This window comes from Lacerta agilis, chromosome 1 (genome assembly GCF_009819535.1).
Source record: "Lacerta agilis isolate rLacAgi1 chromosome 1, rLacAgi1.pri, whole genome shotgun sequence".
Classification (NCBI taxonomy): Eukaryota; Metazoa; Chordata; class Lepidosauria; order Squamata; family Lacertidae; genus Lacerta; species Lacerta agilis.
Genome location: NC_046312.1, coordinates 8,833,256 through 8,860,078, shown reverse-complemented (window position 1 = coordinate 8,860,078; position 26,823 = coordinate 8,833,256). Strand labels below are relative to the sequence as shown.

The following is a 26,823-nucleotide window of genomic DNA, read 5'->3' as shown; positions in this document are numbered from 1 at the left end:
TGTGAATCACCTCTATATTTCTTCTTGAAATGAAAGGCAGTTGTTTACAATTATTTATTATTATTATTATTATTGTCTCAACACTCCAGTATCTGAGATATTCATCACTATAGTAAAACTAATAAAAGTTTGTGAAGTAAAACGAACAGTTTAATGAAAAAATGAAGAAAATTTGTTTTTGTACGTTAGAACAAGATATGGACCAATAATGACAGCACTACTATGGTATCTGTTCCAATTTTAATGCATACTTATGACCCTTGCTACTCACATATCTTAACATCACAAATTTCTCAGGGAAAAGTCCTCAACCCATTAAGTACTTTCACAAGTGGACGAGATCACACATGTTTGGCTCTCTCAGGTAAATCAGGAACTCACAGTATGTGCCATCCAGGCAGAGCAAGCTTCATAGTTTCAGTAAGTTCAAACCATGTCCTGGGCCTTTTACTGTCTGTCTCCGCATAAACCAGGTATTAAAGGTTACGTAAAAGGTATATAAAATGAGCTTTTAAGAGATGCCAGAGGCAGCTGAGAAAGTATTGTGCAATTTAACCGAGCAGGGTATATATGCAAATAAACCTAAAAAGCTTGCGTTGCTGACAATCTTTAAAAATGTAGCAAGTCTGTTATCTCTTCCAGAGCTCATCATTTTGTGGAGGTAACGTTCTCTACAAAAGCAATGTCACGGGGGTGAGGGTGAGAGGATGGCAAACTCTGAGCTCCACCACTGAAAAAAGAATTCTTGGGTTTTCCCCCCTCCAATATTTCACGAAATGACCTTCCTGACCTGCAGGGGGTGGGGAGTGAAATTAAGATGCTGGGAAATGATGCATTTTCAGATCATTGCAACACAAACACAAGAGTTAAAACTTCTGATTCACCGAATTGTTACAACCCTACTTTTCACTCATCTTGGAGGACCCCTTCCATCCTTCTTCAACTGTAAAATCTCACCTGCATCAAGCAGTTTCTCATGCGCAGGTAGCTGATCGTTAGCCTCATAATTGAGGCTTTGTCGAGATGTGCGCTCACATGGTGGGGAAGAGGCAGCTGGTGAGCCAGTTCATAGAACACCTCCGATTCCTTACTCCTCCTGCACCTGGCTGCATCTCTGGACTTCTCCTTTCTGCGTTCTGAACTAATCCTGCGGAAATAAAGTTAAGCATGAGTATTTAAGACCATGTGTATTTGCCTTGTGTTTTCATTGAGGAATTATTGCCTCCAAGCAACTACCCGAAGATAAGAGCCACCATACCACTCTCCTAGGCACCACAAGGACAACATGCTAGCTAGTTTTATCCTTCTCACTGTGAAAAATGCCACAGGTTTTTAGTAGAAGGAAGAAAGAACCTCAAAACGTAGCCTTCATAACTGCACTTTAAAAGGGGTGGGGACCCCTTGAATCTGACATTCAATGCTAGAGGAGGCTCCATAGGGGGTTTACAACAGTGTTCTTCAGCCTTGAGCCCCCAGATGATTGCACTATAACTCCCATCCTCTTTGTCCATTGGCCAAGGTGGCTGGGGGTGGCAGGAGGTGTCCGAAGGTTGAAAAACAGTGTTTGCAAGCAGTGGACAATTGCTAGCAATTCCAATACAGAGTTACTGCGTTCAGTGCGAAATAATCAAGTTACAGAACTATTTTGAGTGCTTAACCAAAACGGAATGCAAAAACAAACACAAACAATCCCTGTTAAAATAATTAAAATTGTTTAGTCAGCCCGAAATGCAGCTGTCTTTGCAAAAGCCTGCAAGGAGCGGGCGACTGGGACTTCCTTGGGAAGGAATCCCATTGTCAGGGGCCACCACTAGTGAACACTCTGTCCTTTGCCAACACCAGTCATGCCTCTGAAGGCCACAGTACTAGAAACTCAAAGGCAAAGCAGTGCTAGCACACCTGCCATGGTCAAGCACATGGCTCTACCTGTGGTACTGTCTCTATGTGTGGCACTGGTCCCACTGGAGTGGTGGGGAGGATAACCAGCAAGCCACAGCAGCGGCTGCACAGAGATATGCAAAGCCTGAAAGAAGTAGCAGTGTAGGAAAGATGAACAGGAGGGTAGGCACCATCTTCATATCAAGTTTTTGAAAGGTTGAGCTAATTTTTTCCAGTTACTGTTCTACCCAATATAGCTTGCATTTCACAGCAGCTCAGATCTTCCTTGTAAGGCAATTCCTTTAAGCTATCCAGATGACTTACTCATGGAGAAACTGAGAAGCTGTGCCTTTTGAACAGGAATGCCTTATAATAAGCCACTTGGCATGCTTCCTCTGAGGTCCTATTCAGAGATCTATCTTGGGGAGGGAAAGGGTCATACAAGATACCCTGGATTTGCAGCATTGCTTCTGTAATATGAGCTCACCTTCCAATTCCCCCCACCCCATTTGTTTAAAGAAGAGAGAGAAAAGTCTATGCAAAATCATTATTTTCGGTAGTTCCACTTCTGTTACCACTTCGTCACGTGCACCCTTTTCTGCAGAATTTCTACTCTAAAAATTCTCTGTGTTGTGGCAATTACGAGGAAACTCACCAGCTGAGCCCAGAACTGTTCTAAAAATGAAATATACTGCAAATGTTCATTTTTGTTTTGCTTTGCTAAAGGGTAGTATGTTCCCTCAAGTTGAGGGGCAATTTTGTTAGCTTTGAACTACTGTGCACACCTAGGTCTAATCAAAATGTGACCGAGTGTCCACCATTTCACAACACAAGGGGTGATTTCCACCCCCTGGAATTTTTCATACACACAGTTATTAATAATACGTTTATACCTCACTTCTCCTGGGAGTACACGGTGAGAGGGCCAAATTCCCCGTGAGCTTCATGGCTGAGTGGAGATTCGAACTCTGGTCTCCCAGATCCTAGTCTGACACTAACCATTATATCAATATTGTTTAATATATAATCTTTAAAGAGTTCATTTTAATCTTCGCTACCTTGGGTACCTTATGATGGAAAGGCAATGTACAGACATAATAAAAGGCGATTTGAGAAATTCAAGGAAAACAGGTCTGCCAGCACCTATTAACCACGATGTGATGGTTCAATATGTTACTGATGAGGAGGAGGGGCTGTTGACTTCAGAAGGAGTTTTGACTACAGCACTGAAAGGTTGGGTGAAATGAGAGGGAGGTTTGTGGGACTTTAGGGAGGATTGGCACAGCAGTGCTGTGAGGAATGATTTGGCAGCAAGAGGCAGTGAATTGTTGAGAGATGTGTAGGAGAGCTGCTATAAAGTGAAATATTTGGAAGGTGGAGGAAGAGCATAGAGGGTGATTTTAAGGGCTCAGTGTGCTGGGTTCGGTGGGAGGAGAATTGGAAGGGAGCTCCTGTGGCATTCGGACTGGCAGAGTGAAAGGCAAGATGGAAGATAGTGAAGAGAACAGAACGGCCAGCACAAAAGTTGAAAGGCAGTTTTCAAATGACGCTTGCAGCAAAGGTATTGTTTTGTGTTTGATGAAGGATGTAAGCTGCCTTGATGTCTCTTCTGAGACTCTCTCAAAAGATATGAATTACTGTACTGAAATAAAATACATAAAATTAATAGCCAGCTCTGGAGGTTTTCCAGGAGGCATTTTTTTATTATTAATAGCCCTACAAATCTAGGTTCTCTGGGTGACAACATTACCAGTGTGGTAAACCTGCAGATGAGATGGGTCTTTTGTCTGATCCTGCACAGCTTATGTTAATATAGATCTTATCTTAACAAGTGTGGGGGCTCTTCGGCCCTCCAGGTATTGCTTAACTACAATACCCATTAGCCATGCTTGCTGGGGCTGATGGGAGCTGCAGTTCAGCAACGTGAGGAGGGCCAAATGTTCCCCCACATCTGCCTTACAAGGCTGTAACTATGATTCAATACTCTGAACAGTTAAGTCATATTATAAAATGAGCTACATGGTTATTAATAAAACTATTCCTAAAATATCACACATTGCGACCTGAATTATGAGCAAGGTTGCCAGCAATCAATTGATTCAGTGTACCAAGGATGGATCCCTCAAGCATCTCAGCTGCGCAACCCATCTGTTTCAACGATGAAGCCAGACCCACTAAAATGATCTAGTGCAGCAAGCACTTAAATTATTCAGATGTGATTAACCGCCACTTCTATCGGACTGTGATGAAACACACACACACACAATTCAGTCAAATGAAATATTTAACTTCAAAAGGCTACTAACAAGCCTATACATAAAGCTATTACAACATGTAAGAGGAGGCACAATTTCTAGAGTAAGAGTAAATTTCCTACGGAAGGCAACAGCCTGGGCAACAGGCACTCCCTGAAAGGCAAGAACTGCGATAGAAGGCACAACGTCCTTTCATTTTTTAAATAATATTTTGAACATTTTCAATAATATACAACAACTAAACTGAGTTACAGAATTAATATCTCATTGTTTTTATGCAAGTATGAAACATAACCAGCCTCATGGCAGTTCTCTGAAAGAGCTGGATGGGCCACCCAAACCGGATGGCTTTGGAAGAGAATTAGCCTTACGCTTCCTGAATCTGGCTATCAATGGCAGCTAGCCACTAGATGGCCAGTGGGTTGATCTAGCAGGCCCAATTATCTGTAGAATCCACAGTGAGGATGAGTGATGAGGATATATACATAAGGAGAACCTGCTGAATTGGGCCAATGGCCATACACATCAAGGGGAGAGAGAGTGAGTGAGTGAGGAGTGAGAGTGTGTACACCCACACACACACACACACGAGACTGCTTTCCACAAGCCCACCCAAATGGAACAGCAACCAGCGTTTAAAAAACTTCTTCTGCCTTACTCCATGCTTCATTGCCATTCCACTTTGTGTGTTTCTTCTTCTTGCATACTGGGACAGAGAGAACTGTTGTAAAGAGAGCGCTACATTCAAACAATGTAGCTGAGATCCATAGAAGCGTAGAACTAGTAGTAGCTGGAAGGGACCCCAAGGGTCATCTATTCCAACCCCTGACAAACAAGACATTCCACTGTGGCAAGCGCAACCTAAGTTTAAGGTGCTGTTGGCATCTAGCTTATACCAGAGGTTTCAAATACTGGCAAGGAAGTCCATATAAAAGCACCAGAAAGTTACCTGACGTTCATGGTAACAACATGGCTAGAGTCGTATCCCGCCCCCCGATTAGGGTCTGGAAGTTGCTTCATATATTATATGCCATTGGCACCTCTGGCCGCAACTGAATAAGCTGTGGCAATGTTGCAGAGGTGTGGGGCTGGAGGAAAAGTCCTTCTGCCAGTGACTAAACTGCTTTTACAATAAGCATCGTCAACTGTGATTTGCAGAGATGCTCCAATCTGGGTTTGGAGGGGAGAAATAAAAAGCAAAGCTATAAGACGTGCTGGGGTTTGAGAACACAGCATGTCAAAAGAGAGATGAGTGGGAAGGTAGGAAAGGGCTTTTTTAAAAAGGCTAGCTCGGTTCAAAGAAATGGAGAGAAATGACAGTGGGGAAGGAAATAAATTGGCAGAGAGAAGGAACAGTATCTTCTGGGTGGAAAGTTGAAGTTCATCGGGTTGTTTTAAATAGCCAAATACTCGCAGGCCTGATCTGGTTTGGATTCCTCAGAACTTGCTGCTGTGTCTATTGGAAAGGGTTGGCCCCACACCCTGTTGATGCTACCAAGACACTCCCATCTCTCTTGGCATAATCTGCTTCTTCTGCCTTTGGCAACATCCGTCAGTCAATGTACCCTTCTTGAACACAGCTTACATTACTCTTTCCACATCATGTTTTTAGACATAACTATTGACAGGCAGAAGCACTCCTGTGTCACAAACACAATGCAGATGGCAGCTCCCCAAGTTACACAAAGAACTAGGTTGGCAGGATTTGTACAACTTCCTACTGCCCTGGAGTCCTGTCAAGGTAACTCATGACTTGAAGCTTATTTACCAGAGAGAGCACAAACTGAAGAGGGATTCATGCTTTAGACAAGTAGGTGATATAGTATAGTTTATTGCTTTGTTCTATTTACAAGGTACCTTGGGGGTCCTTTCGTCACTGAAATCATGGGGGGTGGGGTGGAGAATGGACTGAAACCATTCCAGGGCTGCGGAGCCTGTGACCCTCCAGATAGGGTAAAACTACTACTCCCATCATTCCTGTCCACTGTCCATACTGAAAGTTGGAGTTCGATAAGATTTGTGGGGCCCCAGGCTCCCCAGCCCTGGCATAGACTGTTGCTAACTTTTAATTATAGCCAGGGCTGTGCATACAGCGTGCTGTTTCTCCTTGCAAACAGCCGTCCAGGGCCTTGCCCCCCCACTGCCAGTATCTTATTCAACCACATTTAAGGCTTCCATAAGGAGAAAACATTGCATACAAGTGTTCAAGCCAAAGTTCACAGTCATAAGCCTTGAAGACTCCTCTCTAACAGCCACCACCACTAAAAGGCAAAAGCACAAGTTTCTCAGGAAGCAAGAGCTCTGCGGCCACTTCCACATTGGTGTTTTCTCTGCACTCCTGCAGAATTGTGGCATGCGCACAGGGATCTGCCAATAATGACAATATGTTATGATGAGTACAGGGTAGCACTCAGGATTAGTCAGTGTTCCACCTGCAGTTTCATCTGTCTTGTTAAAAACAAAAGTCTTGTTTTTCTATTTGCTCTCAGCTCCAGGTTACCTCTACTTTGTTCAGCTCTTTTTCAGACAATAATGCAAACCTTATACTTGAGACCATTCTCATCAACCAGCATGCATACTGTTTGGCATAGTGGTAGCTAACTTGGAGCCCCCCAGATGATATTTGACTCTTAACTCCCAGCAGCCCCAGTCAACAGTGCCAATGGTCAAAGATGGCAGGAGCTGTAGTCCAACTACATCTTGGAGGGTAACCCATATTTGCTATCTCTGATTTAGCCCAATGTGGCTGCTGTACCATCAGTAGTAGTGGCTAGTAGTAAAAATAATTATCAATATATTGCATTTTATTTCAAGAAGGGCTACCAAGGCAGATGAGAGACAAATAAAAGCCAACAGCAAAATAGTAAGAATAAAGCCAACTATAAAACTACAGGTATCCATAATTAACACACACACAGTAAAACAACTACATTGAAACATCCAAAATTAAATATCTAATAGGAGGAAATGCTAGTCTGAAGAGGTGCATCTTCAAGGGCGATCCGACTGCCACAACACAAAATCAACCTTCCTCGGTCTGAGGTTCCATGCAAGTTCTCATCTCGTGGAGTTGCAATGATCAGGAGAACAATGATGAAGCAGCCCAGAACTACATGGGGGGAACTTGTCAATGATCTCAGGGCAGCTGGGACCATAGTCACCATGAAAACAGTTGGTAACACACTACACCTTGAAGGACTGAGATCTTGCAGAGCCCCGCGAGGTTCCTTTGCTCAAGACAGCACATGTACAGGCCTGTCTGCAGTTTGCCAATGCACATCTGAATGACCCAGAGAACTGGGTGAAAGTGTTGTGGTCAGATGAGACCAAAATCGAGCTCTTTGGCATCAAACTCAACTCGCCATGTTTGGAGGAGCAGGAATGCTGCCTATGACCCCAAGAACACAATCCCTACCGTCAAACATGGGAGAGTATTTTTCTGTTAAGGGGACACCTTCACTGCATCAATGGACGATGGACGGGACCATGTATCGTCAAATCTTGGGTGAGCACGTCCTTCCCTCAGCCAGGGCATTGAAAATGGGTCGAGGATGGGTATCCAGCATGACAATGACCCAAAACACATGGCCAAGCCAACAGTGGCTCAAGAAGAAGCACATTAAGGTCCTGGAGTGGCCTAGCCAGTGTCCAGGCATTAATGATTAATCCCATCGAAAATCTGTGGAGGGAGCTGAAGGTTCACGTAGCTACACATCAGCCTCAAAATCTTACTGACTTGGAGAGGATCTGCAAAGAGGAATGGGACAAATACCTCCTGAGATGTGTGCAAACCCGGTGGCCACCTACAAGAAACGTCTGACCTCTGTAATTGCCAACAAGGGTTTTGCCACCAAGTACTAAGTCATCTTTTGCAAAGGGATCAAATACTATTTCACTCATTATAATGCACATCTCTGACTTTTGTCCTCTGGGGGTTTTCCTGTTGTTATTCTGTCTCTCACAGCTACAATAAACCTACCATTAAAATTAAGGACTGGTCATTTCTTGTCAGAAGGCAAACGGGCAAATTTAGCAGGGGATCAAATACTTGTCCCGGCTGCCACTTATAAAACTAAAACACAAAATATTACATTTTTAAACATACATAGATTTGGCCTTGCCAGTAGTCTCATTTTATCCTGTGAAAACTCTTCCCATCTCCAGTTTACAGCAATCGTGTAAAAAAACCCAGGAAATAATCACTCCTGTTCCAATTCTTCACATGCAGTCTCTAGTATCACATGGTTTTGAGCTTCATTTCTGAAGCTCTGTGTTCCCCCTTTTCCCAACATGTAAAACTAGCCAATAAAACAGATGGTTAATTAAGTGCAATCTGTCAATTAGTGAAAAGGAAAAGCAAGGAGGGTTGGCCGCAGCCCCTCTCCGGGAATCGGGTGCTTGTTTGGTCTGGGACAGGGCCTGTTAAAGCTAGATGAAGCACCAAAATGAGAGTAATGCAGAGACCTTGGCGAAAGAGTTTAGGGTGATTAAGAAACTAATAGGTAAAGGTAAAGGTAAAAGGGACCCCTAAACATTAGGTCCAGTCGTGGATGATTCTGGGGTTGCGGCGCTCATCTCCCTTTATTGGCCGAGGGAGCTGGCGTACAGCTTCCGGGTCATGTGGCCAGCATGACTAAGCCGCTTCTGGCGAACCAGAGCAACGCACGGAAACACCATTTACCTTCCTGCCTATTTATCTACTTTCACTTCGATGTGCTTTCAAACTGCTACATTGGCAGGAGCAGGAACAGAGCAACAGGAGCTCACTCCGTCACGGGGATTTGAACTGCCAACCTTCTGATCGGCAAGCCCTAGGCTCTGTGGTTTAACCCACAGCGCCACCCGCATCCCAATAGGAAAAAGCTCAATATCTAAGAATAGCACAGCCTTGAGGGTGTGTAGAGATGAATCTCTGGGCCGTTCTTTCTCAGCGGGGGCCTAAGAGTGCCTGGGGTGTATACACAAACTAACTAAATATTAATTCAGGTAGGTAGCCATGTTGGTCTGATGCAGTCGAAATAAAAAATTAAAAAATAGTCCAGTAGCACCTTAGAGACCAACTAACTTTGTTCTAGGTATATGCTTTTGTGTGCATGGTATCTGAAAGCTGTACGCCAGCTCCTTCAGCCAGTAAAGCAAGATGAGCACCGCAACCCAAGAGTTGTCCGCGACTGGACCTAACGGTCAGAGGTGCCTTTACCTTTAAGGTGCTACTGGACTATTTTTAATTTTTTATTTTAACTAAATATAATGTAAGCTGTTTTTCAGGCTCAGCCCGCGTCCAATTCCCAGGGTAGACAAACATTTTAAAATCCAAAAAACAGTCTTGACAAGAGTTACATGTATATCTGCTTTCATATTATAAAAGGTCTGTTTTTTTCAAGTTTATAAAATGGCAACTATAGCAGCCCCCAACAAATAAAACACCAAAGGTACAAAGGCAGCTTGGGAAGTTGAAAGAATAAGATGACAACTCAATTCCTGAAGTCCTGTCCAACCAATCAGCTGTAATCAGTGTGCACATACGTCTCACAGAAACACTGCTGTATTTCTTGATTAGATTATGTATCTGAGTTTCTAGCACTGGTTTTAATCTCTTACAGGAATCCAACTCAGAAAAAAAGCCACAGAAATAAGTTATCAGTGTCCTTATCCGCATTTATGCTTGCAGTCAAATGACAAAATTTATTTTTGCTTTTATGGCAAACCATGATTAAATTCCACAGAAGGTCTTATGTGGCTGCTAAGTCCCTTAGTAGAAATTGTAAATGATGGCGCCAAATTTCTTCAGAACTACCTTTTTTAATTTACAGGATGTTTGCTAGAATAGCAATAACCTGACTCTTCATATACTTCTGAGGGAGCGGGGGGGGGGAGGGGCAGGGTTCATAGTGAGAAATCAGAGTGGCAAATGTTTTTGGTCACAAAGTAGGAATATTTTCCAAAAAACTGAAAGCCTGAGCACAGAACAATGGAGGATAGAACTTGCACAGCCTATGCCATTTCTTCCTGCTGAGTAAATACTGCATCAGGCACTCCTTATAAAGCAGCGTTGGGAACTACAGCTTGCCCCATTTGCTTGACTTACCAACATTATCAATACAGGTTGGTAGCCGTGTTGGTCTGCCATAGTCAAAACAAATAAAAAATAAAAAAAATTCAAAATTCTACTGGAAGGAATTTTTTATTTTGTTTCAACATTATCAAACTCACATGTACTAGTCTGTGTCCCAAAACTTCTCCCACTGTTAGGTTTGACATATATATAGCTAAATAATTCCAGCCTGCAACATGCTTCCAGGGACCCGCAAAACCTAACACTGTAAATAAAGCAGTTGGGAAGGTTAAACAAACACAACAACAACAAAGCTGTAAATCTGGACTCTAAATTTTAAGTGCTTCAGATACTTAAGCCTGACTACTGAACTGTTTTGCTTCTAAGTGCTTTATTCCAACAAGATAAATGTGCAGGTGCAATGAAGGGTTAATGAAAAGGCAGCTCGTGATTTATGCTTAGTCATCAAGTCATAACCAATGATAAAGATTGCAATCCACAAAATTACTTACTCCAAAGTAGTCTCACTGAAGTCAACCATGGGGATTAAGTGTCCTGGTGATTTGAGAGGTATACAATCATATTAAATGACTATTGTAAATTAGACAAATGCACCACCATTAAGCAAGTATTCACATTAGTGCTGGAGAATAACTCAAAACAAGAAACTCAGATGCCCAAACAAATAGTCCACCTGCATAAACAGAGGAAAACTTATTCCTTCTGCTATTTCCCCCCCCCCCCCCCCAGGCAGTCCCTTTAAAGGAGCTGCTCTTGCACTTTTATCCTAATACCTCAAACCATAAGTTACCGGGTATTCTCCAAAAAATGTGTCCTGTAAACAAGACAACTCTCGAAAAATCATGCCCTGTAAACAGGACAATTCTTTAAAAAATAACACATTTACAGGCAACCTTTACACAAGCTCAAAGCAGCTTACAACAAAATAATCAGATAACCTACAAAATAAGAGGCAGCACTAATTTGCCTTCTGTAAAACCACCACACAATTCACTGGTATTGTATCTTCTTTTCTTGGCAGTTGTCTGTAAGTAAGGTGTTACTGTATAGGGCTGGGCTGGGGTCCAGAGGAAGTGGTAATTCGCCAGAAATTATAGTACAGGGGCAAAAACTAGAGTTCCTTTGAAACTCCAGAGAATGAGATACACAAAATAGGTAATGTAATATTTTTCTGGACCAGTTGTGTATTGGGGGGGTGGGGCAGATCAGATGTTTATCCTTCCGTATCAGCAAGAAGGGATTTTATCATGGACAGAGAAGTCTTCTGATTCCCATCTCTCCTTCCATCATTTACTATCCATTTCCAGGTATGCTGAAGGACAGACTTGTCACAGCTATTGTTGAATTACATTGGCTGTTGCCAGATCTCATAGGGATAGGGCAAAGCTGGTCCACAGCTCGCTGCAATCTTTGCTGTGGCATGATGATCTAACAATGGCAATGGACAAGTTTTCTAGACATACAGTGATACCTTGGTTTACGAACCTAATCCGTTCTGTAACTCCATTCTTAAACCGAAATAGTTCTTAAACCAAGGCGTGCTTTCCCACCGCCGGTGCGCTTCTACCATTTGGATTCCATTCCTAGACTGAGGTGAAGTTCTCAAAGCGGGACACTACTTCCGGTTTTGCGGAGTTCGTAAAGCGAATTGTTCGTAAACAGGACTGTTCTTAAACAGAAGTACCACTGTACTGACCACTATCCCTTTAAAAGCTTCTACCTTCACAATTACATAACTATGACTGCCTACTCATTAAAAAACAAAACAGCTGTAACCGATAGCTTCTGCATTCCATATTTTAACTTCGCAACATGTTTAATCTTGCAGGGATTTAAAAAGTTGTATGCAGACATACATATGGCAAGTTGTTCAATATGTCCCAACAAATGAACAGACTTTCATTTTCTAACAATTAAAAGTCTAGACAACTGAGTAAAATGCAGAATGTCTGTTTAAAATGAAATCCCCTAGAAACTAGAGTGTTTATATAGTTGATTCTGAATGTAAAGAGTGAACTTGGATTACCGGTAAGTAATTCTGCATCCCTGCCCAGGAATGCTGCATACTACAGGTTATCAACCCATGACCTAGAAAAAGGATGGGGAACTACTTAGAAGTGGGATCATCTTTCCACCAGCATTAACAGCTGTTAACTCTTTGTGCAGTTCCAGAAGTGCTCAGTTGTATTATCAGTTTTGAGTGCTGCAAATAATTCTGGAAGCGCTATGAGATCACGGCTGCCTGGAATGCCCCACTCATGTTACTAGCATTAACAGCTTTGTAAGAAGAAGTTCCTGCTTATCTACAGTAAATAATCCAGACTCTGCGCGGCTGGTCTGCATATATGGGATGAGGGGGGCTGAATGGGGCTCAAAAATAGCAATTTCTGAAGCCTGCTTCTAGACACAGACTTTGCTTGGATAAATATATTGATATTTGGAGCAAGTTCATACAGAGTAAAGTAGGTTATTAAAAGAACCCTGGGTGGTTATGTCCATTCAAAGGAGACTATGGGGTTGCAGTGCTCATCTCGCTTCAGGCCGAGGGAGGTAGCATTTGTCCACAGACAGCTTTCCGGGTCATGTGGCTAGTATGACTAAACCACTTCTGGCGCAATGGAACACCGTGACGGAAACCAGAGCGCATGGAAACGCCATTTACCTTCCTGACACAGCGGTACCTATTTATCTACATGCACTGCTATGCTTTTGAACTGCTAGGTTGGCAGAAGCTGAGACAGAGCAACGGGAGCTCACCCTGTCACGTGGATTCAAACCACCGACCTTCCGATCAGCAAGCCCAAGAGGCTCATCGTTAATAATCATATATGTATTAGAATATATACATATGCATATATGTGTGTATACACACATGCAAGTGTGTGTGTATGTGTGTGCGCGCATATATTGCACTTTCTCTTTTTTCACTTTATTTCGTATAGCTGAAAAAGGTTTAAATAAAAAATTAATAATAATAATAATAATAATAATAATAATAATAATAATAATAAGGTATCCAGTAAATCAATACAAATACACTGAAAAGTGTTACACCATAAAAAACCCCACAAGGCTGTTCACCACCACTCAACACAAGCAAGAACATCAACAAGTGGCCCCTGAGGCAGAAAGTGTGAGGGACAAGACAAACTGATTACGGAAGGAGAGATTTCAGCTGTGTATGGGCTGTGACTTGAGCGAGAGGAGAGGAATAAAGGGAATGAATGATCTTGGTTTCTGTTGGTGTGAATTACAGAAAAGTGAAGGATGTGTCTGTGTGCACAAGAGATGGCCCAGCCCACTCTGGCCACATTCAGTTTTTTTTGGCTGCTGACATCTGTGTGTCCCAAGGGCTGGCCAAGAGGAAATACAGCTATTAGACAGGAAAAGGTTCCCAACCCCTGCTGGCCCTAGACAGTGTACCAGAAAGGAAACACAAGCACTGATCAGCTCTCATTTACTGTCCAGTGATTGATTTATGGATTCGTTTCTGGGAATCCTATGAAGTTCTCAGAGCCAAGCAGATTCCCAACACCTACTTCAGTCAACCAGTGTTTTTCAAACTTCAGCTTCAGAACATATCCAGTGCCGTACTGGTTCAGAACAGGGTGGATTTGATTTAAATCAAACTGATTTAAATCACGATTTAAATCACTAGTCAGTAAGGCTTGATTTAAATCACAGTTTTCTACATACAGTAAAGACTAATTCTTGCTGGTATAACTTTAATATGCAAGTAGATGAAGATTTTTAGAATAACAACTTTTCATATTAGTTTTTTTTATCCCCAGTTTTATAGGTTAATCATTCATATTTGGACAACTTTTCTGTTGTACTTAGGAAGGAGAAAAATAATCATTACCTTAATAATAGCAATTTAAATAGATTTATTAGATCCATTCCACTCCAATCAGAAAAATATTGTTTCTATTCTATTCACTGAACTTCTTGAAACTTAACACTGAAGGGGTTGATTCTGTATTCATAGGTTTGTAGAACAATAGGATTAAGGTCTTTTTCTCAACTCTGTTCATGTTATAACATGTTTGCTGTGAATAAGAGGCATGTGATCCCTGCTGAGTCAAATTCAGTTTTGAGAACTGCAAAAGTAAACCAAGCATCTGTGATAATATCTTGTAGGCAGAGAAACTGCCCAATAATCATACAAAACCCCTGGAAGAGCATAAATGACATTGTGAATGGATTAATGGAATTTATTTACCAAAAAAATTAAACATATACAGCCTTATTCTACATACCGGTAATTAAAAAACTAATCATTATTTCATGATTGAATAACCTTTGGATGGTAATATATTTCCCCCAAAAAGCATTTTATTTTAAAAAATCTGATTTAAATTTTAAAAAATCTGATTTTTTATTTTTTTAAAAAAAAATCATTGATTTTTATCCACCCTGGTTCAGAACAAAGGTTTATCTAGTCCAACAACCCATTGTAAATCCTACTCCCTAGCCTAAATTACTTAGGCTTCATTGCATTTTCTAATGGTTTGGTTCAGAACACAGAACAAAATTGTTTAGAATGGAATAGAATCTCACAATTTCTAAGCAGCTTTCTGCAACTCTACCATAATCTAATTTGAAACTACCATGCTACTGGTCCAGAAGCATCTCTATGGGTTGTACCTGCAGCTGAAGAATTGTCTCTTCACATGGGAAAAGACTGGCTCAAAGAGCTTTCCTGGGGAAGAAAAAAAAATCACCAAAACTTCTCTCCTAAATTATCAAGGCAGATCTACTAGATCTCAACATTCCCTTCAGCAGCCAACAAATGCGTCACATTTAACTGTATAAAACTTTTATCATGAAAGAAAAAACTCACATAAATTTGCAAGGCAAACATTAAAGTTAAGCCGGAATCTTCTCCACATCTAAACTAACTGCACACTTCATTTATCAAAGGCTGGGAACTATAGGGATGCCAGAGCCCATGTCGCAAATATGCTCTTCTTCTAGAACCAAAGCCTTTCTACAACAGATCTCTTTCACAGCTCTAGCCTCACATCTGCAACATTATTTGAACAGTAGTTGCTATCTACCTTCAAGAGGTCCATTTAAATTTTAAAAACAGTAACCATGTGGTAATCAAAACTGGTACCTTCAATGTACACAAACATCAGAACGCAAATTAGCAAGAAACTAGTTGCCACGGCTAACTTGGGTAGGGAGGCCAATACAATTGTGTATGGGCTAGTAACATTTGTGGACTAATCTGAAAGGCTGGACTGCCATTTAGGAACTATGCTCTATCAGTTTGTTTATTAGCTAGTTTATTCTTAAGTAAGGTGTCATATGTTACTGTTTCTCAAGCACAGAAAACTATGATCTGATAATGACACTTTCTCCTCACCAGATCTCACCATTGTGTGTTTGTGCGTGCACATGTTACAAATTCCAAACAACCACAAAGTTAATTCCATGCATTGAAGGGGACCTTCTCCTGTGTGAGTGTCTGGAGGCAGTTGGAGGATGGATGGAGGCTAACAGATTGAGGTTGAATCCTGACAAGACAGAAGTACTGTTTTTGGGGGACAGGAGGTGGGCAGGTGTGGAGGACTCCCTGGTCCTGAATGGGATAACTGTGCCCCTGAAGGACCAGGTACGTAGCCTGGGAGTCATTCTGGACTCACAGCTGTCCATGGAGGCTCAGGTTAATTCTGTATCCAGGGCAGCAATCTAGCAGCTCCATCTGGTAAGCAGGCTGAGACCGTACCTGCCCGCGGATTGTCTCGCCAGAGTGCTGCATGCTCTAGTTATCTCTCGCTTGGATTACTGCAATGTGCTTTACGTGGGGCTACCTTTGAAGGTGACCCGGAAACTACAACTAATCCAGAATGCGGCAGCTAGACTGGTGACTGGGAGCGGATGCCGAGACCACATAACACCGGTCTTGAAAGACCTACATTGGCTCCCAGTGCGTTTCTGAGCACAATTCAAAGTGTTGGTGCTGACCTTTAAAGCCCTAAATGGCTTCAGTCCAGTATACCTGAAGGAGCATCTCCACCCCCATCATTCTGCCCGGACACTGAGGTCCAGTGCCGAAGGCCTTCTGGTGGTTCCCTCACTACGAGAAGCCAAGTTACAGGGAACAAGGCAGAGGGCCTTCTCGGTAGTGGCACCCGCCCTGTGGAACGCCCTCCACCAGATGTCAAAGAAAAAAACAACTACCAGACCTTTAGAAGACATCTGAAGGCAGCCCTGTTTAGGGAGGCTTTTAATGTTTAATAGATTATTGCATTTTAATGTTCTGTTGGAAGCCACCCAGAGTGGCTGGGGAAACCCAGCCAGATGGGCGGGGTATAAATAATAAATTGTTGTTGTTGTTGTTGTTGTTGTTGTTGTTGTTGTTGTTGTTGTTGTTGTTGTTATTATTATCTATCCTTTCATACAGCAGCCAGGCAGCTTGTCCATCCACGAACACAGAAAAATGCATCTGGAATTGTGAGGGCTTTTCAAGACAGTTTGTTATATGGTGTTTCAGATGTCCATTTTTCAAATTCAAAAACATATGCCCACACCCTTGGGCAGGCCTAAAGTTGCTCTTTGGATCGGTGGCATACTTGGCACAAATCCACAACTGGCATCAAGCAGCTTATTTTTCAAACTAAAGCAGGGATGAAAAGAATGCTACCCATTATTTATTATTAAATGTTTATTATATGCTATCTATTATTATTATTATTATTATTATTATTATTATTATTATTATCCCCCGGTCATTCTGGGTCACTTCCAAAACATATAAAAACATAATAAAACATCAAAAATTAATAGTAACAATCCAATCTTAAAAAGTCACAATAACTCTAAAATGAACAACCTATATCAGGCATAGGCAACCTTCGGCTCTCCAGATGTTTTGGCCTACAACTCCCATGATCCCTAGCTAACAGGACCAGTGGTCAGGGATGATGGGAATTGTAGTCCGAAACATCTGGAGAGCCGAAGGTTGCTGACCCCTGACCTATATCAAATAAAGCAATATTCAATAATCCATTAGAACAGAGGTCTCCAAACTACGGCCCGAGGCACTCCATTATCCGGCCTGCTGCTACCCGCCCGCTCTTACCGATGTGGCGCGGCTGCCCACTTCCGGGTCGAGGAGCACTGGAAATAGCTTGTGCGCATGTGCAAGCGTAATTTCCGGTACACTTCTGGGTCGGAGGCCTGTGCACATGCGCACAAGCTATTTCTGGTGCTCCTCCAACCTGGAAATGCACCAGAAGTAGCGTGTGCGCACGCGTATGGGCGTGCGTTCCTCCGCCCTTCCGCACAATTGGCGCTGGAGGCACTGGCCCGAGGCCCTGTAAGTTTGCTGACCCTGCATTAGAATCTAATAGAAAACAGTAAAATTAAACATCAGCAAAAAGTGTTTGCCAATTAGAACCCCCCCCCCCCAAAAAAAAGGAAAAATCAGCTCTTGTGCTCAAGAATATGAAACTAGAAATCAGATAGGTGATTAGAGTATACACTGTTCTAAGATTCTGGAGCACAGATGGGGACAGTGTGTTTCAAAGAAGCCACTCCACTTTATGTACAGTAAATATGCCACAAAAGCCTCTTTCTATCAGAGTTAGCTACTCAGATGCTATCCCATGTCCATTCTAAAAGACAGGGCTATTTAACAACCTTATCATTAAAGCTCATCTCCAAGCTGGAAAACCCCTTGACCATTCTGAGCATGAGAGCTGCACACTCTAACCTGAAGAAGTGTGCATGCACACAAAAGCTCATACCAAGAACAAACTTAGTTGGTCTCTAAGGTGCTACTGGAAGGAATTTATTTTATTTTGTTTTGGACTATGGCAGACCAACACGGCTACCCACCTGTAACTGGAACACTCTAACCTTTGTTTGCTTTTAATGCAAATCAACTACAGTATTTCAGGTTACTTTCCAGTACAGAAGTGATACTGACTTTTCAATAACAGCAAGTTACAAATCTGAAGCCACCCTTACGAATACACACTCCTCTCCCACAACCCTTCCCTGGGGAAAACCTTACCCCCTAGCCTTTATTCATGATTAAGGCCAACCCCTTAAATCTGTGCACAACTGACTTCATTTTCAGCTGATTCTGAATCCAAGAAGTACTAATTCTTTTTAGAGTTAGCCTCTTAGCACAAGTAGATTTTCAAAGCAAGGTGTAGCCCTCTTTTCAAGACATCTGAGCCTGAAGAAGAGCTACTGATACAAAGAGCAGAACAATAAAAAGGGAAATGCCTCACTTCCTTACAAGCTCCCTAGAGGCATATGGCTGGTCCAGGGGTCTGCAACCTTTTCCAGCCGTGGGCTCAGACCCTCAGACCATGTGTTGGGCCGGACTATATTTTGAAGGGGAAAAAATTGAACGAATTTGTATGCCCCACAAATAACCCAGAGTTGCATTTTAAATAAAAGGACACATTCTACTCATGTAAAAACACACTGATTCCCGGACTGTCTGCAGGCTGGATTGAGAAGGCGATTGGGCCGCATCCAGCCCCCGGGCCTTAGGTTGCCTACCCCTGGGCTGGTCACTGGAAACAGAACATTGGTCTAATCCAGCAAGGGAGTTCTAATGTTCTTATGGACGAGAACAGGAGAATGCCTCAGGAAGAACATGTGCCCAGCTAAGTATCAAGCCGGAAGCTAATTCCATCTCTGGGGTTGCAAAGAAACCAGTGCCTTTTCCTTCTCGCAAACTGGATGCTTCATGAAATCTGAGGAAGGAAGCCACAGAGGGCAGGAGGCTGCTGCAAACAAGGACAAGCCTTTGGCAGCAAGCCCGCAAATGTTTTGGATGCAACAGTATCATCATTCCCAGCTTAACCAATGTTGTCAGACACTCCTGTTTGCAGCTTTCCACTTTAGACTTCTCATATTTGCTAGCCCCCAAAAGACGATAGGAAAGGAAAGCAATGAGGCTTCAGCTGGTTGAAAGCTCCACTGATGTGGCAAAGGTAATCAGACCCCTGAAGCAAGTACAGTTGCACATAGGCTTCAATTTGTTGTTGTTGTTGTTGTTTAGTCATTTAGTCGTGTCCAACTCTTTGTGACCCCATGGACCAGAGCACGCCAGGTACTCCTGTCTTCCACTGCCTCCCGCAGTTTGGCCAAACTCATGCTAGTCGCTTCGAGAACACTGTCCAACCATCTCATCCTCTGTTGTCCCCTTCTTCTTGTGCCCTCCATCTTTCCCAGCATCAGGGTCTTTTCCAGGGAGTCTTCTCTTCTTATGAGGTGGCCAATGTATTGGAGCCTCAAGCTTCAGGATCTGTCCTTCCAGTGAGCACTCAGGGCTGATTTCTTTGAGAATGGATAGGTTTGATCTTCTTGCAGTCCATGGGACTCTCAAGAGTCTCCTCCAGCACCATAATTCAAAAGCATCAATTCTTTGGCGATCAGCCTTCTTTATGGTCCAGCTCTCACTTCCATACATTACTACTGGGAAAACCATAGCTTTAACTATACGGACCTTTGTCGGCAAGGTGATGTCTCTGCTTCAATACAAATGCTATTGTGTTCATATCTTTGTCAAACAATCCTAGTTAAAGAGATGCCTATGGAACGGAACATAGGAAGCCTATGATCAGTTCCGAGCAGCTTTCCTTCTTGAAATAAGAAGCAGCTGGGGGGGGGGGGGGCTGGAGCACTAGTGGGAGAAGCCTAACCCTTCCTCCTATTACAGGTGGGTAGCCGTGTTGGTCTGCCATAGTCAAAACAAAATAAAATAAAAAATTCTTTCCAGTAGCACCTTAGAGACCAATTAAGTTTGTTCTTGGTATGAGCTTTCGTGTGCATGCACACTTTCCTCCTATGTTATTTCCTTGATCAAATCAAATCCATCTGTCCCCTCAAACTGTTCCCCCCCTCCGGGTAAGAGACTGGAGAAAGGGGATAAAATCAGCTGGGGAGCTGGGGAGCCCCTAGCTGTTTGTAAGGATATCTGAATCTCTTGTATCATATACTGTACTTTCATCCCACTCTAGCACTAATGACCTGGAGTCGAAAGTCCTGATGTGTGCTAAAAAAAACCAGTATCAGCATAAAGTAACAGCTATTTGCACACCTCTATAGCAGGGAGCTGGTCTACTGTCCCTCAGACCTTGTGGGGGGCCGGACTATATTTTTTTTGGGGGGGGGATTGAACAAATTCCTATGCCCAACAAATAACGAAGAGATGCATTTTAAATAAAAGCACATTCTACTTATGCATAAACACCAGGCAGGCCCCACAAATAACCCAGAGATGCATTTTAAATAAAAGGGCACTAACGTAATTTACACGTTACGAATTGAAGAAATCATTTATGTAGCTTCTAAGCAAGATCCAGAGCGGCTGCAGATTTCACACTACACTTGTGTAAATAAGTTTATTGTTGGAGAAAGGCATTTCCAGAGAACATAATAACTGATTCCTGTGAACCTTACCAAACAATCCAGTTTCCTCTCAGAGAAGATGTAGTTACCTTCCAAGGTTATTTGTATGTGGTGGGTTGTTTTTTGTTTTGTTTGTTTTTTGTAGAACAACTCTCCACATCATCATAAATAACTACAGCCCTTAACAGAAGAGCAAACAGGTCTCACCTACCCTCTTTATTTACAAACTGAATGTTCACACCAAGACCCAGGAGAAGAATGTGTAGCACAAGATTTCAACACACAAGGCTGCTCTCCAAAGATAGGAGCTGCAATTCATCTACTGTTTCCTTTAAACCAGGGAAGAGTTTCTGGAAATCAGGAGATCTCCTTCATGCCTTAAAATTGTGGTCTTCCCACAATCACCTTTCTGGCCAGTCAGCAAGGCAATTTCATATTAGACCCAGGGTGGATTTGATTTAAATCACAATTTAAATCACTAGTCAGTAAGACTTGATTTAAATCACTAGTAAGTACTACTTGATTTAAATCTTTTTTTTTTTTACAGAAAGACTCATTCTTGCTGGTATAATCTTAATATTTACAACCAGAGGAAGGTTTCATTTTTGGGATAATAAATTTTCAGAGTAGTTTTTACTGATTTGGTTATACTATTAGAAATACACAGACAGATAATTATGAAATTATTGTGAGATTTATTAAGTTAACTGTTTATATTTGGACAACTTTTCTGCTGTACTTTATTGGAAGGAGAAAAATACAGTGGTACCTCTGGATACGCACACCTCTGGTTGCGTATCCTTCAGGATGTGAATGCGGCAAACCTGGAAGTATTTTTCTGGGTTTTGCCCCGTGCGCATGAGCAGAAGCAGTCTTACCACTTCTGTGCATGCACAGAAGTGCTCTACTGCCACACACGCATTTGCAGAAGCGGTCCCTCCAGTTGCGGTAACCTCGAGATCCAACCAGAGCTCTGGAACAGATCCTGTCCGCATCCAGAGGTACCACTGTAATCTTTTCCTTAATAACAATTTAAACAATTTAACTAAAACAATAACATTATAGCATATGTATCCATGTTTATTAACTGATGTGGTTAAACGGTTTTAAAAAAACAACTGAGACTGAGTTTTAGCACACATGAAAAACTTAAATCCTTATTTCTTGAATAGCCTTTGGACTATAATGTAACTTAAATAGAAAACTATCTTTAGAAAGATTTTTCCTCCAAAACATTTTGTTTTTAAAATCCTATTTAAATTTTTTAAAATCCCATTTTTAATATAAAATCATTGGTTTTTATCCACCCTGATCAGACCATCCCATGATGACATTAAAACAATGTATTTTTGAAAACATTAGGGACAAGCAATTTAATCTTTGCACAGGATCAGCACATTAGCTGTATATCCTCATGAGCGCAGACAAACTTTGCTTCCTAATAGTTATACCTGTACAATTTACACTTACCAAGTATACAAACTACATGTGTACATGTATCCATAAATATTTACAGTTACAAGTTGATATACTGGTTGGATATCATATCAAACATTCTATTTTAAAACAAATATCATCCAGTTACCGGTATATCATGCCAAAAACATCTATTGTTATCGTATAATCAATGTTTTTATTCCAAACCATAATAAAAGCCACTACTTTTGTTGAGAAGTCTGAATTGTTTGTTCCCACATCACTTCTGGCATATAATTCTGTTCACAACCATGACATCCCACCCTCTTCTTAGCCACTGGTCAATTTTAGGGAGATTACTGCTTCTCCAAGATATATTGATATGCGAAACCGCCCTAGTACAACATATTTGAAGGTTATACGATGTAGTGTTTTATCCAGTCACAGTAACACCATTTAAACAGTGAGAAATTTTACAGCTTGAACTCATTTAACCGTCTCAATTTGCAAAAATGGCATTGCTATCAATATAAACAAACACTGCCTTCTGCCAATGGGAGATTAAGAAACTTAATCCATCAGAAAAAGGATTGGTGTCGAATTTAAAAATAATTAAAAAAATGACCACCCAATCTCCACAAATATCTAATGGCAAACCTTACTACACAGCTGCAAATTACTACAGGGTCTTATCACTTGGAAGTCCAAGGTAATTACCAAAGGAAGATCCAACTCGTTCTGAACATGCCATGGGAACCAGCAATTAAGGGAAATATGTGGGTAATTCTGATGTTTAGAATAACCTCTGCTACCCTTGCCAAAAGAGCTGCAGTTTCTCTTTCTCAGCGTCCTCCATTCTCAGTGACTCATTCCCACTACAGAGAAGAACAAGTCTGCCTCTTGTAGTCTGAAGCAATAGATGGGAGAACCTGATGCAAATAGAGAGCAACTACAACACCAGGAGTTACAGAACACAGGGGAAAGATTTTGGAAGTACCATCTAGAACAGGGGTAGCCAACATGCACTTTCCGACAACTCCAGTCATCCCTGACCATTCACCACACTGGCTGGGGCTGGTTTGCCCATCCCTGATCTAGAAACTGATTACAGTGGTACCTCGAGTTAAGAACTTAATTCATTCCGGAGGTCCGTTCTTAACCTGAAACTGTTCTTAACCTGAGGTACCACTTTAGCTAATGGGGCCGCAGCTGACGCGCAATTTCTGTTCTCATCCTGAGATAAAGTTCTTAACCTGAGATACTATTTCTGGGTTAGCAGAGTCTGTAACCTGAAGCGTCTGTAACCTGAAGCGTCTGTAACCCAAAGTACCACTGTATTGGTATAAAATATCTGATCACAGGTCAAAAAAGTTAATCTGATGATACCCTGGATATAAGGCTGCTTGCATCCTCTTTTACTAACATTTACAGAAAACAAGAGCAATTTACAGGATATCAATGAGAATTTTGTAAATGTTATTTAAACTTTTCAGCGAGTTCCATCTTAAAGGTTAGGCAAGTAATGCGACATTTAGAATTAAAACTAAGTTACACCTGCAACAGACTAAGGGAGCAATCCTATATACAATAAACTGGCATAAATATACAGTACTCCAAACTGCATTCAGTGGTGACTTAGCCTGGCAGAAAGAAAGCAGACTTTTAAAGTAGTGTTTGAGTAATACTCCTCTTTCTGAGCTTACACCAGCTTAAGATCCACCAGGCTTGATGAGGGAGAAAAGGACATACCTCCAGCTGACCAGAGGGTGTGGGAGTTAAGCCAACATAGCTGGCTACACCAGGAACCTCTCAGCATAGTGAGAGGTCCGCTGGATCCTAACCCACTCATCCCAGTGGATCTTGTTACAGGATGCTCCATAAATTACAAAAAAGTCATAGCATTTGTCCTCGAAAGACAATGGAAACACAATTCCAACCATTTTTGAACATTTGAATTGTATAATTTATTCTCAGCACGTTTTTATTATTTTTGCAGCATACAAAAGAACAGTTTGTCTCTTTCACTGGAAACATTTCTGCTCTTCTGAAAAAAAATCATGAATTTAAGAAACATTACTTTTCTGTTCTGTCTCAGGACGCGGGGCCAACTTTTAAAACATTACTTTCCTCTCACTTTCCAGACACTCAAAGGCACAGAATTTTCATCCACTTACCAACAGTGATTTTATACCTTCCTCAAACTGACTTTCCCCCATATGGTTTGGTTACAGAGAACTTGCAAAGCTCGACAGCAAAGCACCATTCTTTTTCTAAATCACAGCCAGGCCCTGGCAGACTCATCTCCATCTAATATCCATCTACAAACACCCAAAGACACATTAGCATAACTCCCCTGTCTGTGTGTGCCTAAGAAACCAGAGATTGGACTCCCACTGCTCATCTCAACCACAATTCTCGCAGTCTCCCCATTTCAAACCAGCCAGGTTTTACATTCAGCCTAAACCAACAATCTCAAAATGTTGAGGGTCTACCCTGGGGAGGCAGCGAAGATAAAATTAATATTGGAAGAAAAGTTGCGCTGATTAGCAAGTCAAGGGCACCCTCCACTTTTCTATAACCTGGATTCTCGTTTTATACCCCCCAACCCTCTCACCCCCACCCCCTCCAACAAAATGGCGACGTGGACACTTTGGAAAGGGGGGGGAGGAGAGAGGAGGAGGAGGAGGAGGAGAAGAAGAAGAAGAAGAAGAAACGAAAGAGCAAAACACCCTCCAGAGAGAAGAAAGGATGGGGAAGCAGGAGGAATGAGAAAAGATAAGATAAGAACAAAGGGGGGGGGAGAGAAAAGAAGGGGCGCTGCCAGGAACACACACACACAGAAAGGACATAAAGGAGTAGGGAGTACTGTAACTCTATTCTCTCTCACACACACTTTTTCTCTGCTAGATTTGCTACGTTATAAAACAACAACAACGGGGAAGGTAAATGATGACAGGACCCTGGAGGAAGGATGCCAAAAAGAAGAAGAAAAAACACCCTGTTGGAAGGAGCGTCCCAAGACGCCCCCTCCCCGCTTTTGCAAAATGGCAAAGCATCTTCTCTGAAGCCCAGCTGGGCATAAAAAAGAAGAGATAATGATAATAAAAAGGGATCCGAAACCTTGAACAGGAGAAACCAGATTTAGACGGCGGCGGGGCGGGGAGAGAAGAGGATTTGGACGTGGGAAGAAAGCATATTTATTAATTATTATTATTATTATTATTATTATTATTATTATTACTACTACTACTACTACTACTATTATTATCCCAATGGCCTGACTTGGAGGGAGAACAAGAGGAGAAAGGCTGGTGGGAAAGCAGAGAGAAAGAGAGGGAAGAAGATTTTTGTCCTTCCCACCATCTAACTCCGCGCGCGCGCTCAGCTTCCGGGGGGACAAAGCAATACGAATACTAATAATACCAATGATATCGGGGTAAGCAAGCAAGCAAAGGCCCTCTACCCGAAACAAGGAATGGGGGGCGTGTGAAGGAGGCGAGCGGTGCCGCCCAGACCCGCACCTTTTCTTGTCGCTGGAGCCGCCCGTCGTGGCGCAGGGCTCCATGGCGGCGGCAGCGCCGCCTTCGTCGTCGTCGTCGGAAGCCAGCTTGACTGCCCGGACGGAGCTTCTGCCGCAGGCCGGCGGGCTCTTCTTCTTCTTCCCAAAGAGCCGGGGGGTGGGGTGGAGAAGGGAGGCCTCTCTCCTCCGAGAGAGGGCTCGGGCGGAAGCCTCACGCGCCGCGGCAGCAACACTGAGGAGGCGACTTGGCTGAGGGAGGCCGGCGAAGGTTAGTCAGCGGCGTCGGCGCAGACGGGGAAGAGGAGTCGCAGGAAAGGCAGGCGAGGCGGGCGGGGACGAGGCGGGTTCGGGCCTCCGCCTTCCCGTCACGAGCGCGGCCTGCGCCAGTCAGGAGAGGCCTAGGCGGCCCGGCCCCCTCCTCGCGGCCTAGCGCGGCCCAGCCAACCGCCGCGCTCGAGTGGGTGGGCCGAGCCGCCGCGCTTCACGTGTAGCGCTGTGTGAGGGGCGGGACGGAAGGCCGACGTCGCTGTCTCCTGCGCGCGCTTTCCTTCCCCTCCCCTCACGGCTTCAAACGGGGGCACCCTCAGGTGTCGTTGCCGGACTACAACTCCCGTCACCCCCGGCCACTGGTCTTAGTTGCTAGGGATGATGGGAATTGTAGTCCCAACAACATCTGGGGAACCGCGGTGGAGAGAGAGGCTGCTTCACAGGGTCGCCTTGCCGACTCAGAAAGGGCACAGCAGGGTTGGCAGCTGTCCTGTGTAGCGTTCGGGGCTTTTAAGGAAGAGGCACCATGGTATATTAAATTTATACAGGGTTTCCCAAACTTGACTCTCCAGTTGCTGTTGGACTACAACTCCCATCCTCCCTAGCTAGCAGGACCAGCGGTCAGAGATGATGGTTGTTGTAGTCCCAAAACAACTGATGACCCAGCTTTGGAAAAGCCTGTTTTGGAAGGTTGTGGGCGATGTGGGGAAAGCCTTTAAATTCAAAGCATAGGCTTCCGTTCTCAACCCATTAGTCTGCTGTACACATGATCATTTTATACTGTTTACCATGAGCATAGCCAGAAGCCCCCCCCCAAATCAATCAATTAATTAAATAAATAAATGCTTAACTAAAAGTAGAAGTAATCAGAATATTTGAAATTGAAATGCTCAATGAAGTCACTTGTGGCGCATTCTAGAAACACAACTGGCAACCCGACTGAGCAATAGGCATAGCTTCTGACCAGAGCTGTCAACCTTCCTTTTTTTTGCATTGGGAAACGGCCATAGTTGTCAACTTTCCCTTTT

At 42.8% G+C, this 26,823-nt stretch overlaps 1 protein-coding gene across 1 annotated transcript in view; it reads right to left on the bottom strand.

Moving 5' to 3' along the window:
• The window catches only part of HIF1A (hypoxia inducible factor 1 subunit alpha), a 39,901-nt gene extending 14,253 nt beyond the window's left edge, over positions 1-25,648 (bottom strand). Inside the window, 3 exon segments of the mRNA XM_033174104.1 lie at positions 958-975; positions 978-1,147; positions 25,530-25,648. Coding sequence (XP_033029995.1) covers positions 958-975; positions 978-1,147; positions 25,530-25,573 — 232 coding nt within the window. The 5' untranslated portion in view covers positions 25,574-25,648.
• Between the last annotated feature and the right edge of the window lie 1,175 nt (positions 25,649-26,823).